Source organism: Alligator sinensis, unplaced genomic scaffold, assembly GCF_000455745.1.
Source record: "Alligator sinensis unplaced genomic scaffold, ASM45574v1 scaffold442_1, whole genome shotgun sequence".
NCBI lineage: Eukaryota > Metazoa > Chordata > Crocodylia > Alligatoridae > Alligator > Alligator sinensis.
In genome coordinates, this window is record NW_005841829.1 from 4,022,631 (window position 1) to 4,036,058 (window position 13,428).

Below are 13,428 nucleotides of genomic sequence, written 5' to 3' on the forward strand. Positions count from 1 at the left end.
GAACTTCCAGTTCCCCTGAAATAAGAACATCTGCTTTTCTTCTCAGTGTTTTGCTAACTTCTTTAAAGAAAGTACTGCTTGCAAAACAAAATGATTAGTGCCACACTTATTCTGCGTACATATAAAAGTTTGTTGTCGTCACCCCCCACCCCACCCCAGCAACAAACTGCACTAAATTTTCAGTAATATTAACTTGATCGTATTGAAGCATGTAATGTCTGGCTTGTCCGTGTACCCTAGAAAACTGTGTGGGTATGAAGTTGCAGGTAGAAAAAACTTGATAGGAAATTGTAGCAAGATAGTTTGACAGGTGGATTAGGGAGTGTGTTCTATTTTAATTCCTGGTGCATAGGTTGTGTGGTGTGTGGTTTTTTCCCCTTAATTTTCTGGTTTCAGAATATACAAAACGTGAATCTAGTTAAGCAGTCTGACACGCATTACTTGCAGGAGGGATCATTATTAAAGGAACTGGACATAAAACAGTCCAATTGCAATGGCAAAACTAGCTTAGCTTGCTTTTGCAGATAACTAACAGGATGAAATTGGACAAATTTATCCATGTCACAATGCTGTTGGTTTCAGTAAGAATATCTCAATTAAATTCATGCTTTTTCCTTCTGTTTCTATATTGTTCTGAATCTTTTAGCAGAAAACAGGGAGGACAGCAGCCAGTCAGGCAGAGGTGTGTGACCTGCTTTTGTGATAATGGAACAATCCAGAGATTCCTCTTCTAGTTTATTTTATGCATTCATAAAACCTAGCATAGACAATAACTAAGTTTGCAAAATGCTTTGAAGATGTAAATGTTAAGGGTCTTGAGCAAAGCCTATTGACGTTACCAAGCTTGGTGTTGCATATAACTTCATTCACCCTCATAACTTCTCCTTTGTAGCAGGCTAGTAGTATTTCTATTTTGCAGAGGAGGAAACCAAAGCGTTTCCGCCCAGGTCTGCAGAAAGACTGCCCATGCTACAGATTAAAAGTTGTGTTCTGAACCTATGACTGGAAGTCAAGTGTGAGACCTTGCTCCTTTTGGATAACATCCCTGGCTTTTAGATTTTTATGGACTAGGGACAGTATAACTGTATCTGATGTATGTGACACTTTCCCTTCCAGATTTGGGAAGAAACATGAACAAAATGAATTGTATCCTGATCAGTGCTTTCATTACTTTGGTTGTTTTTTGCAGTTCTGGTAAGTATCTTAGTGCTTTCCTGCATAAGTGTAAATATACCAAACAGGTATGTTATGTGGTTGCGGATCAGATTAATAGAAATTAGCATAATCTTTATGTTGTTTTGTGCTCTGATGGCAGAAATGAGATGTGAATCGAGCTGAATGTTTGCAAAGGAAGCTGAAACAAAATAGGCAGTAGTAGTATAATTTAAATGCGGGTGAGCAGGGCAGTAGCCCTTGGTACCTTCTTTTTTCCCAACAGGGTTGCATGAATGGTGGCGGCAGCCAGCCCAGTGACTACCCCCACTGCCATGCTTGCCCAGCTGTTGCTGCTGCCCAGAGTGCAGAGACTGCTGGTTATACATCTGATAGGCAGGATGTGGCAAGAATGTTTGTTCACATGTGCACATTGGAAACTATTAGTATGGTGCAACAGGTTATAAGAACCTTGAGAAATTTGGTAGGGACATACTTAAAACTTTTTTTATAGGAATATTCAATTTGAGGAATGGACTATTACAAAAGTAGCTATAGCAGGGTGATGTTCTAAAAAAAATCTTAATGATCACCTTACTAGTTGGTTGATTTGTTTTGTTAGATTAAAGTTTTTATATAATGGGAAAAAAACTGTGAACTTCTAAAATAATGTTTCTGAAGCTGTCTGGCTGTGTGAATAGGGCAGAGGTTATTTTTTTTAAAGAGAAGGGAACTCCATTTTCTCATCTGTTCTTAACACTTGTTGCCTTTGCGTGCATGTAGTGGGGCTTGGTGGTGGTGGTGGTTGTTGTTGTTGTTTCCTTCCCTTCTCTACCATGCCATAAGAAGGATTTTAATCTTCTAATCTAATCTAATCTTTACAGGTTTACCTGTAATCTAATCTTTACAGGTTTACCTGTTCAGCAGTGGTGTAAATAGGGCTGTGTGACCAGTGCAATCTCCCCAGGTGCTGACTTTGTGTAGGGGGAGAGAGTGGCAATAAAATGGCTGCTCCTAGCAGCTGTGCTGGTGGCTTGGCAGCAACCAAAAATCACCGCTGTCCCTGTGCCCTGGGTGCCTGGCCATGTCACTACACTGCTGCTTTTTTTAAAAGAGGCACTTGTTTAATAAATATACTTGATCAAGGTTTCTAAAAGCATGGTTATTAGTCATTTGTGTTGCCTATTACTAGTTAGATAGTTAATTAAAATTGAGACTGTGTGAAATATACCCACATTTCTGTTGTATTAGAAATTGGATAGCTTTGTCCTAAAAAAGAAGCCACAATTCCTAAGGGGCTGGGGACTACTTCAAAAGGGCCTATGGGCCCTTCGGGGTTGCCTGCCCCCTGCTGCACCCCCTGCCTGAGAAGCCTGACTTACCTTTTAAGTACCTTGCTGTGCGCTTCCCGGCTACACTGCCAGCCTGCATGCTCCTTCAGCACTGCAGGCTGTCCCATGCTGGACCACTCTGCCCGCTGTGGCAGCGCAGGTTGGGGAAGCTTGGAGCCCCCTGCAGCTGCTGCAGTGAGGGGAGTGGCAGCTGGAAGGAAGCTTAGGAGCTGCAATTTTACCCATTGGGGGCTGCATGTGGTCCACAGGCTGCCAGTTGGACAACTCTGTTTTAGGATGTAGCTTGGATGAATTTGGGACATGGGAAGAAGGCATGAAAAACAATGCTATGATGAGAAGTGTGCGCACCAGGAGTACCACATCTCCAGTGTGGTGTTTTGAAGACTGGAGAAAATGGTCATAATTAATAGGGGTGCACTGATATTTTCTTGGCCGATACCGATAGATGATTATTGACCATATTGGCCAATACCAATCTGATAGCTGATTTACAGGAATGCAGCTGGGTTGCTTGGAGAGCAGCATCCTGCTGGTAAGTTGGGGGTGGGGGACGGAAAGGAGCATAGGGTGGGGGCAGATCAAGGCCCTCACGGTGAGGGAGAGAGTGGGGCTGTGGGGGGTGGGGGGGATGGCTTCCTGCCACTGTATACTCCCTGGGGGAGGCATGGGAGGGCATGTGCCCCCCCCCCGGATTTGTGCTTGGGGTGGAGGCAGGCTGCCTGCTGCGGGTTGACAGCCATGGGCAGCATGAGCTTCTTCCTGGAGGGCGGGGGGCTCAGCTGCGTGGGGTAGGTGGCAGCAGCACTGGGAAGGGTGGCTACGGGGAATTTTGGGGTGGCTATAGTCCCCCCAAACCCCTCTCCCAATGCTGCTGCTCGGGGCACTTTGCTGCTGGCTTTCCCTTGGGAGCCCAGCCCTGAGGAAGAGTGGTGCTGATCAGGCTTGGGGGGCTACAGCCACCCCAAAATTCCCTGTAGCCATCCCTCCCAGCATTGCCATCGCCTGTCCTGCACAGCTGAGCCTGCCCTGCTGCTGCCAACTCTGAGCACAGCCACAGTTCAGTCCCCTGCCAGGAAGTGGCTGGCTCTGCCTCTGGCCCTGAACCTGCAGCAGGCAATCTGCCTCTGTTTCTGCCCCGTGCACATACCTGTGGGGGTACATACACCCCCTGGGGGAGGCCTAGGGGGGCGCACAGCGGTGGGAGTGCCCCCCACCCCGTACCCATCGGACATACCGCCTGCGGCTTTGTCCTGCTTCTGGCCCCAGGGTCACATTCACTGCCTTGGCTGGGCAGCCCCTGCCCCTGCCCCACTCTCTCCCTCAGCATGTGAGCCTCAATCTGCCCCCTCCATACTCCTTCCACTTCACAGACTTACTGGCAGGACGCTGCTCTCCAAGGTGCTGGGCTGCATTCCTGGCCATGTATATGCTGCAGCCATGCATACAGCATTTATTAGTCATGTTATTGGCTACATCGGTCAAAAAAAAGCCAATGGCCAATAATGCTAATTTTCCTTTTTATCAATGCCAGTACGATATGCAACTGATATATCGGTGTACCTCCTAATAATTAAGAGGAGGGGGAAGGGAAATGGGAGCGTGGAGGGAAAGAAGTTTAAAATGATGGAGAGAGAAGTAATAGAGGGAGAAAAGAAAAGGAACTTTATGGATACCACTGGTAATGCAAACTTTTATTCCAGGTCCACTCAGGCTACCTGTTGTGACAACTGGGTGCAAGGTTTATTTGCTTTAAATGTATTAAGCCATTTCTAAATAGTCTGATCGGAACATTGGAGCATCTCTTCCTATTAGCTTTATAGTTAGTTCTCAGTAATAAAATTGAATGTGCTCTTCCAGGCCTTGAAGAACATTTATTCTTTTCTTTTAAGAATTTTGAAACTTTAGTAAAACAAACCTAGTAAGGGAGACGTTTGAGCTTTTGCTAGGAAAGCCACAGGTTCCTATATAATAATAATAAGCACTTCTTTTATAGGCTACTCTCTGAGATGTTATACATGTGATCAAAGTCCTGTATTGTGCAAGACCAACGGTACCTGCATACCTGGTGAAGATGCTTGCCTACAGATCAGGTTTAGTATGTACACTCTTTATACACCTTTATTCTGTTGTGCTTACTGTTACTTTTATAGTCTGAAAGTAAGGAGTGTTTTAGCTTAACCTGAGGATGGAAATACATGCTGATTGATGTCAAATGCTGGCTTTTGAGCAACTGATGAAATGGTATAGGTATGGGTATCTGATATGCATTTGTAGTACGCACACATGCATCTGTGAAAATGAAATGTCAAAAAATGGCCTGAAAGAGGAGCAATGTAAGTTGGCTACTGCAACATACTGTTGGCTTACAAATTAAAATGACCATTTGAAAACTAAGTATGTCCACATAACAGCACAAATTTAATTTAATTTATGATACTGGCAAATCATTTATGTTGTTTGTAAAATGTATTGAAGTCTGGACACTTCTGTTTCTTTGGATTTTTATTATTTCACAGTAATCTAAGAGCTGTTTTTTCCATGCGTTTGCTTTCTGTTGTGATGATAATAAATATTGTGATATTTTGTTGTTGTTTTCCACTTCACTTCTTCCTATTATTTGGAGAGAGAAAGTGTCTTACTAGCAAGAGATTTTAAAGCCACTGGAAAGGCCATTGTCTTGTCCTATCTATACTTGCTATGATAGAGTACATTTCTAGTAGTAAGGAAAGGTCAATAGATGCACTGTTTTTCCAGCACTTACTTACTACCATCCAAAATGATACCCTTTTTAAAGGGAGAAGGTTCCTTAGAAGAGAGAGAGAGCACTCTCCTTAGAGAAGCTCAGTTATGCAGTTAGCCAAATTGTATAGATGGACTATGAACATAGAGATGCACTGAATGAGCTTTCATTGTGCAGTCTTGGTTGAAATGACTACAGCTAGAATTGTCTTTCAAACTTTTGCTTTTGTGTGTGTGTATAGACTAAAGCAAGCCTGCTACTACAAGGTTGTGTGGCTGTCTTCCCCTCCTCACCCCTTCCCTTTTAGGATTTGAATTTCCTTCAAACAGTATTCTTGAAGAGGGGTGGGGGAAGGAATCATTTAGAGTAAACAGCCTACAGAGTTGGAGTTACATGGCAACTTTGCCATAAGCCTGGTTAAATGAAAGCAAGATGTCATAGGATTTTCTAATCATTTTTGCAAGGAAGAAAGCATGAACTGTATATTGAGCATTTACCTGGGTGCTTGTCTGCATAAAGACAATGACTAATTTTAACCCAAAGTAATACATTAAATTCATTTATCTCAATTGAAGTAACTGTTCCCTGTATACAAGTCCTCTTGTAAAGTCCGTAGGAACTGAAATAACTGCCATGTTGAAGTACTCTCTTCTTTCTTTTTAAATTCTTCCTCTGCCTCTCCTAAACGATGGAGGGATTAGCTCTGGAGTTTTTTCCCCTCCCTCCTACCTGTACTGACACTACTAAAAATAGGGAACTGTAAGTTAGCAAATCAGTAAATACAACGGTAACTATTAGCACAGCCACAAAAAAAGATTCTTTTCTACTTGGTATCTCAACTGAGGTCTCTTTCCATTAAGCCCTGGTACCTGTAATAAAATACAATATTTTAAAGATTAAAAATATGGGTGCCGTGAGTCTCACTTGGCACACATCTATATGTTCATTAATGCACAGTGGTTGCTATGCATTTATTTTCATTCTTGTATAACCAAGTAGTAAATAAATGCGCGGTAACCAGAGTTACCATGCAGTAGTGCCAGCAAACTTCTTTTTAGTGATGTTACTGCGCAGTAGTATATTAGCGCTGTCCATGCTGTGACATGCTACTGTGCAGTGTTATTAGATAGCTGCATAGTTAGCATTTTATGTAGACGCTTCCTTTGAGTCATCTTCTAGTATCTCTGGGTGAATGAACAGTCATTTGTCCACTCTTCTGGTAGCACCTGTTTGGTCCCAGCCATTGATTGTTGTAGCTGGGGTGAACCCCACCCCCTCCAAAAAAAACAACAACCCCCCATCCCTTTCATTGTATCTTTGCAAAAATTCAGATTGAGTGAGGTGATTCCAAGGCAGCTTAACTTGAGTAAGTCAGCACTGCAAAACGAGACATGGACTACAGTGTGAATAGAGCAAATTACACTAACAGCTGATAAATGGCTAAAATACAGTTAGTGCAATTCTCATTGCACTATTAGCTCAGGAATCATAGCACCCCTCTGCACTTCAGGACAGGTCTGGCTCAAATTTAAAGTGCCCAGTGAACCTGAGGTACCATGTTAGAGGGCAGTGCAGCAGAGACAAGAGACAAACTCATTGTCTCTTACATGTTCCCATAGTTGAGAGAGGCAACCAATAGAAAGGAGTTTGAACCAAACCTGGCAGATAAGTCAGTGATTCTCTTAATTTGCTTCTTGGTTTAAAAAAGTTATGTTGGATCTGTGTGTTAATTTTTTTTCTCTCTCTTTTTTTCTCTCTCTCTCAATACAGCTAAAGTGAAAACATATGCCTGCTGGAAGAGTTCCAGATGCAACATAAATGAGATTGCCTCTCTGTTTCATGCTGATAACTTTGAGTACTTTTGCTGCCAAACTGATATGTGCAATAAGAGTCCAACCATAGTGATTAGTAAAACTGCCTTCAGTGTTGCCACCATAATGACTATGATCTGGATGCTCTGTTTTTAATCTGAAGCTAGAAAGATGACTTGCTGTCACTGTTATTTGTACTTAACATTTTCTCAGTTCTAACTGTGGGGGGAGGAGGCAGGAACACATTATTACCTGTTACTTTTAAATCCTATTTCATAGGTTGCTTTCTGTTGAGGATAAATCACTGTCTACAGCAAACTGGGAAAAGGAGTATAAATATCTTATGCCATGTTTATGGAGAAAATAACTTGAATGGAAAAGGTGTACATAGGGTCACTGAAGGTACATTAATTGCTAGAAAATTATTGTTCTTTAATGTTCTATAAATTTGCAGTTATGATTTTTCTTTTCGCGTAAGTCTTAGCCTCAGATTAGTGCATTAGTTGTTCTGATACCACTTGCAACTGGTAAAAGTGTTTAATTGCAATGGTGTCAGATTCTGGTTCCTTGGCCAACTTGAAATGTTTTGCAGTTGGATTGAGGCTAATGGAATACCAATTATTTAGTAGGAAAGCTTATGAACTTTTTATACTGCTGAAGGGTAAATCAAGGTATATTTCAAATATATGAGGAATGCCTTGCCTCCAAGTTTTATGAGCATGCAGACATGTACTTGCTACTTGAGTATCTTGTGTAAATTTTCTCTTTAGCTTATGGAAGCTTTCACATCTAAGATGCAAGTTGAGCATGTGCTTTGTGCAACAAACTGCTTAATGTATTGAAAATGATCTACAAAGCAGTTAGGAATTTAAAAGGAAGATCTGCTAGACATGCCCAGTATGGATATCCTTCATTTTACTTTTATTTGGCTTCAAAATATATCAACAAGCAAATCCTAAATAGGAGTTTAACTATCTGTATTCCAGACCTGGACTTGGAACTCTTGGAACTGAATTTTATGCAACATTTATAACTCACAGTATTTTATTGCAGCTAATACAGTTAGGTATTGCATGAGAGACCATTCTTGCTGATCATGTAAATGTTCTTGACTTAATTGGGTTGTTCCTTTTTTCCCCTCCCTGCCTGCCTCACTCCCCACCACCAAATGTACTGACCCACTGAGTAACACGAGAAATACCTTAATGCTTTCATTGTATTTAGACACCTTTCTTAATTGGATATTATATTATGTCAAATCTTCTTCCTCTCATGTAGTGTGTTATGGTATTGTCTTTTTAAAGTGTTCAGGGGTGCTGTCTTGTTTTGAAGTTGGATCAGTTGCCAAAGACTTGTGTTCTGATTCTGGGTTCCTTGGCCTGTGATATCCTTGGTCTGTCTTGGTGACCAGTAAGCTTCTACTTTTCAGTCAAAACTGAGCAGATAATTGTACCATACTTTTCCTTGTGGAAATTAAGACAGTTTTGGACTTCTGCTGCTTTTGGTCAAAATTTTATTTCGGCTATCGCAGAATTCAGAACATTAAACAATTGCTCAGAATGTGAATGGCTACAGTGACCTTTTGGTTAATAAAAAAAAAAAAGCCAGAAAAATAAAGAAATGTGTGATTTATTTCCCAGAATGCCAGCATGATTAAACAAGAATCCAGGTGTTTCCAGGGAGTGAGCGCCGAGCCCATCTCATATTATTGGAAAATGAGAACTTTTAATTTATAAGGTAGCTTATCGGGGAGCAACAGCTAACAACGTGTGTCTACATGTGAATTTAAGTGTGGGCTTAAACTTGATGTGCATTAAGGATTCTTTGGCAGCTATCTACATGTGGTGGGACTTAGGATTAATTTTAGTCCCAGGTCAGTCCAGCCTTGTCATGTGCCCTTGTATCCACTGGGGGAGGGGGAGGGAGCTCCAGCCTGTGGATACATGGATGCTGAAGCCAGAGCCAGCTGCCAGCACTTGGCAGCCATCTTGAAAGCGCATCCTCTACAGCAGAGCTTTCCAAACTGTGTGCCGCGACACATTAGTGTGTCAGCGGCAGTGTGTAGGTGTGTTGCGCGAAATGCAGAAAATTTTGCGGAAGGGCACCACGGAGCTCCCTTACTCGCGTCTGCTTCCCTTGGCCCCTCCCCCGGAACTGAATTACTGTGTCGTGAAATGATGCATGTCTAAAAAGTGTGTCACCAACATGAAAAGTTTGGAAAGCTCTGCTCTACAGTGTGATGCTTCCTGCTTTAGAGCAGTAGTGGGGCGGAGACCCAAGCAGCACATGCATACCCTGCTTCTGCCACAGCTGGGCTTCACAGCCTTAAATGCCCCAGTTCCTGGCCCTGGCACCCAGAGACAGAATCCCCCACTCCTCAGGGCTACTGCAGCTGTCCTGCTCGTCCACTGCTGTTCTGAGCACCTGGCACTCAGCCACCTTGCAAATTTGATTTAAATTGTGATTTAGATTATGATTTAAATTACTGGTGAAGAAGCCTCAATTTTAATCATTGTTTTCTACAATAAGTACATTCTTGTTGTTTGATATCCTTTATTTGTTTAATTTCTTGAAACTTTGCACTTTTAGAGAAAGGTAAGGGCTTGACTGTGTGCAGCACTGTACCTAGACTCCTTTAGTTGCCCCCCCCCCCTTGCCCAAGCCCCTTTTTTTTCCCCCCCCCCCCCCAATATAATGATAACAATAATTTTAAAAATTACCATTTTGGGGCCTCCTTTCTGCCCGGGCCCTGGGCAGCCACCTGGTCTGGCCCTGACTGTGTGTACACAGACTTACAGAGAGACAATAGGGCTGACAGGTGGGTAACCAGGTCTGTTATCTCTCAGCTCCATATACAACTGTTAACAAGGATGTTATCTTGTTAACACAGGGAGACAACAACCTCTCCCTGGGCCTGAAGAAGGCTGTTTGTACCCAAAAGCTTTCAAAGAACAATTTTCCCAATTATTTAGTTGGTCTAATAAAATATACCACATCTACCCAAAGAACCTTGTCTGCCTATGATCTCTGGAGACACAAATCCACAGACTGAGAACTGAAACTAAGCATTTCAGAGACACTTAATGGGATCTTCTGGATTGAGCACTGAGTCCCATTGAGTAGAGTGGGTTTCTTTAATCTATAGAGGAGCCCCTGGGAACCCCATAAGTTTGGGCCCCTAATATAGTTCACAGCTTGTTGTGACTTATTTACAAAACTTCTAAAAAGGTTACATGAATATATTGTTTCAAATAGTATATAATTAGAAGTTATAATCCCTACTCCATGATGATATTTTGAGCTTTTACATATATAAAGTAAAACTATCTTTAAGATAAGTTAAGTTTAAAAAAAAAAAAAAAAATCTAAATAAAAAAATATGACTAAATGAAAAACAGGCTGGGGCAGGAGGGTCAGCATGCCTGGACAGCTCTAGCAGCTGGTGGTGGTGGTGACCCTGCTGTGGCACTTCCACAGGGCCCTGCAGCCTCTTCCTCATGTCCAGATGTTGGCTCCCTGGCCACATCTTGTGCCGCTTGCTCCCCTGCCCCCCTCCCATGGTGGGCCAAACCAGGCTGCTGGCAGCACTTGTTGCTGCTGCATCCGGCTTAACGGACTGCTCAATAAAGTTTTGAACTGTGTCCTGTCTCCCTGTGTGCTGGTGAGGGGCAGCAACCTGGGGTCAGGGGAGTGTGAGTGGGCCTGGCAGGGGCAGAGGCAGGATGGGGATGATGTGTTGGACATGCTCCCCTCACTGGCTATCTGGGCCTCTGGATGGCTGACCCTACTATGCTGGCCCTGGAGGGCTGCCCAGGACAGGGACACAGCTAGGGATGGGGAGCCACACAGCAGAGGCACTTCACCATAGTGCCTGCCTGGCAGGGGAAACACCGTGTATCTGGGTCCAAGAAAGCAGTTTTGCTTAAGCATTCCTGGAGATAACTGTTCTTCTGGTGTGGTTTAGTACCTGCTTAATGCCCATTTTATGGAAATGGGAGGCTCCTCCCTAGCTTGCTCCTGCAGCCATATGGCTGAGGGCAGGCAAAACTTGGGGGCATCTGACCCCCAAGCCTCTGGGCTAGGGTCTGCATGTAGTATGCCTGCCAAAAAACATTGGGAAATATCTGAAGCTCTGGTGGGGTTGTAGGGCCACTTATGGTTCTGGACTGACTCATGGATTTGGACTTGATTTGGCTGATTTGGCTTGGAATGTGAAAAGTTTCTAAAAAAAAAAAAAAAAAAAAAAAAAAAAAAAAAAAAAAAAAAAAAAAAAAAAAAAAAAAAAAAAAAAAAAAAAAAAAAAAAAAAAAAAAAAAAAAAAAAAAAAAAAAAAAAAAAAAAAAAAAAAAAAAAAAAAAAAAAAAAAAAAAAAAAAAAAAAAAAAAAAAAAAAAAAAAAAAAAAAAAAAAAAAAAAAAAAAAAAAAAAAAAAAAAAAAAAAAGCCTGCAAAGAGACAGAGCTGAGGTTGCACAGGAGTAGGAAGCAAGTGCTGGACCTGCTGCCATAGGCAGCAGGGCCAGCAGTCCTGCAGGGGATTCTCAGGTCTGGGCAAGGGATGTAGCAGGCTTCAGCCCTTTGCCATACTCATCTGTGGCCAAGGAGCATCTCCAGCTAGAGGACAGGATGGGCAGAGGCTGCCTGGGTCCTGTCCAGGGGGACGCATGGGGCCTGGTGAGCTCCTTTAGAGAGCAGTGGCTCCAGGCTCCCTGTGCTGTGTGCCTAAAGACACAAAATAGCCTGCAGTTGGGGGCTGCCAGAGAGCAGCCCACCCCTAGAGCAGTAGAGTTGGCCAGCCAGGAGCCCCGGGGTTGGGCAGACCCAGCACTGAAGGCTCTGTATTAATGCATATTAATGCATCTACATGTGCATTAATGTGCTTTAATTGTACCTGTAGCTGGGAGCCAGAGTCCACCCCTGCTGCACTTACCTGCAGACAAATCAACACTGGAAAGGGGGCGGCAAGACTCGACTGAATGCAGCCATAGCCTCTTTAAGAGGGATGCAGGAAGATGATGTCAGGAGGTGCACGGAGATTAGATGACTTTGAGGCTCTGGGTGAGGGGAGAAGAGACTCCCTACCATGGCAAATAGTGGATGTGACCCCTGGAAAGGGGCCAGGCTGGTAAGGGAACTTACCTGGGCTAGCTCAGAGGCACTGGTGAGCAAATGCTGAGCAGTGATCTCAGGAGGCAGTGGTGGACCACAGCAATGGTTCTGGTAGTCCCTGGGATGTTGACAGCATCAGATTTGTAGGACCCACAGAAGAATAGACAAGAAGGAAATGAGGCAGTTTTGGAAGGGAGCCCGCAAGTAGAAGAGTCGAGCCCCATTCAGGGATGAGATGTGACTTGGGCAGTGACAACCCCAGTCAAGGGGGAGAAGTGTAAGCCATGTACAGCAGTTCTCTTCTAGAAAAAGGGAAATACAACCAGTATCAACAGAGGTGGGACAGAACCCAGGCTGTGAGAATTAACAGCTGGGGAGGATTTTTTTGGAAGAAAGAGAGACTGCGTAGGGGGCATTACAACCTGCTATGGGTGATCAGAGACTTTATTGATCTCTTATGGTGGGAATTGTAGCCAAATGACCCAGGTCTTTGTATATGGGTCCATTAGATGACTGATTTCTCATGGTCGGAACTATAGCTAAGGGACTTTGGAGCAGGGTCCACAGGAGGCGGTCCTGGAGTAGAACTCCAGGAAGTGGGAAATTTGTGGAAAACGACTCCTCCCATTCTTTTAGTTGCTGTTTTGCTTTATTATAATTACAAGGGAAGAAAAGACTTAAGGACTGACCTTTGTCCTCAACTGGGCACCTAATCTCATACGGTGAATGAGATCATCATGAGTCCTAATGGGGAACCCTGCTAGCTGACCAGTGCTGTTCGGATTGGAGGGTGGACATGGACACGGTGTAGGGAAAAGTGGAGCCATGTGTATACATTGTGATGTCAAGGCCACATATAAGGCAGCACTACATATATAGTCCCAACTCAACAATACATCAAGTCATGGCAGATCAGAGAAAGACAGGCTGCCCAAGCAGAAGACACTACTCCTGCAACAGTGCCCAAATTTAGTACTTGCTTTATGCAGGTATGAAATGTAGGTGCGATTAGCATAAAATGACCAATTTCAGGGTGCATTAAGGGTGTGCACATGTAGATGTGCACCCTTAATGTGCCTAAAATCAGGCTAATGTACATGAAATGCTCACATGTAGACCTACCCATAATGAAGTAGTGTTTCCAGAGCTGTTAGCAGCCCCTTCTCAATGCAACTTTGTTAAGAAATAGTAAAGATGCCTGGGAAGTCTGAAGCCAGGTCAACAACAACAGGCAACAGACTTCAAATAGAGACAACAGCTGGACTGT

The 13,428-nt window shown here is 43.3% G+C and overlaps 1 protein-coding gene across 1 annotated transcript in view; it reads left to right on the forward strand.

Annotated features, from left to right (window-relative positions):
* The window catches only part of CD59 (CD59 molecule (CD59 blood group)), a 15,258-nt gene extending 6,599 nt beyond the window's left edge, over positions 1–8,659 (forward strand). The window contains exons 2-4 of the mRNA XM_025200964.1: positions 1,117–1,194; positions 4,498–4,599; positions 7,015–8,659. Coding sequence (XP_025056749.1) covers positions 1,131–1,194; positions 4,498–4,599; positions 7,015–7,211 — 363 coding nt within the window. The 5' untranslated portion in view covers positions 1,117–1,130 and the 3' untranslated portion in view covers positions 7,212–8,659. The remainder of the gene's footprint in view (positions 1–1,116; positions 1,195–4,497; positions 4,600–7,014) is intronic.
* Positions 8,660–13,428: the final 4,769 nt, after the last annotated feature.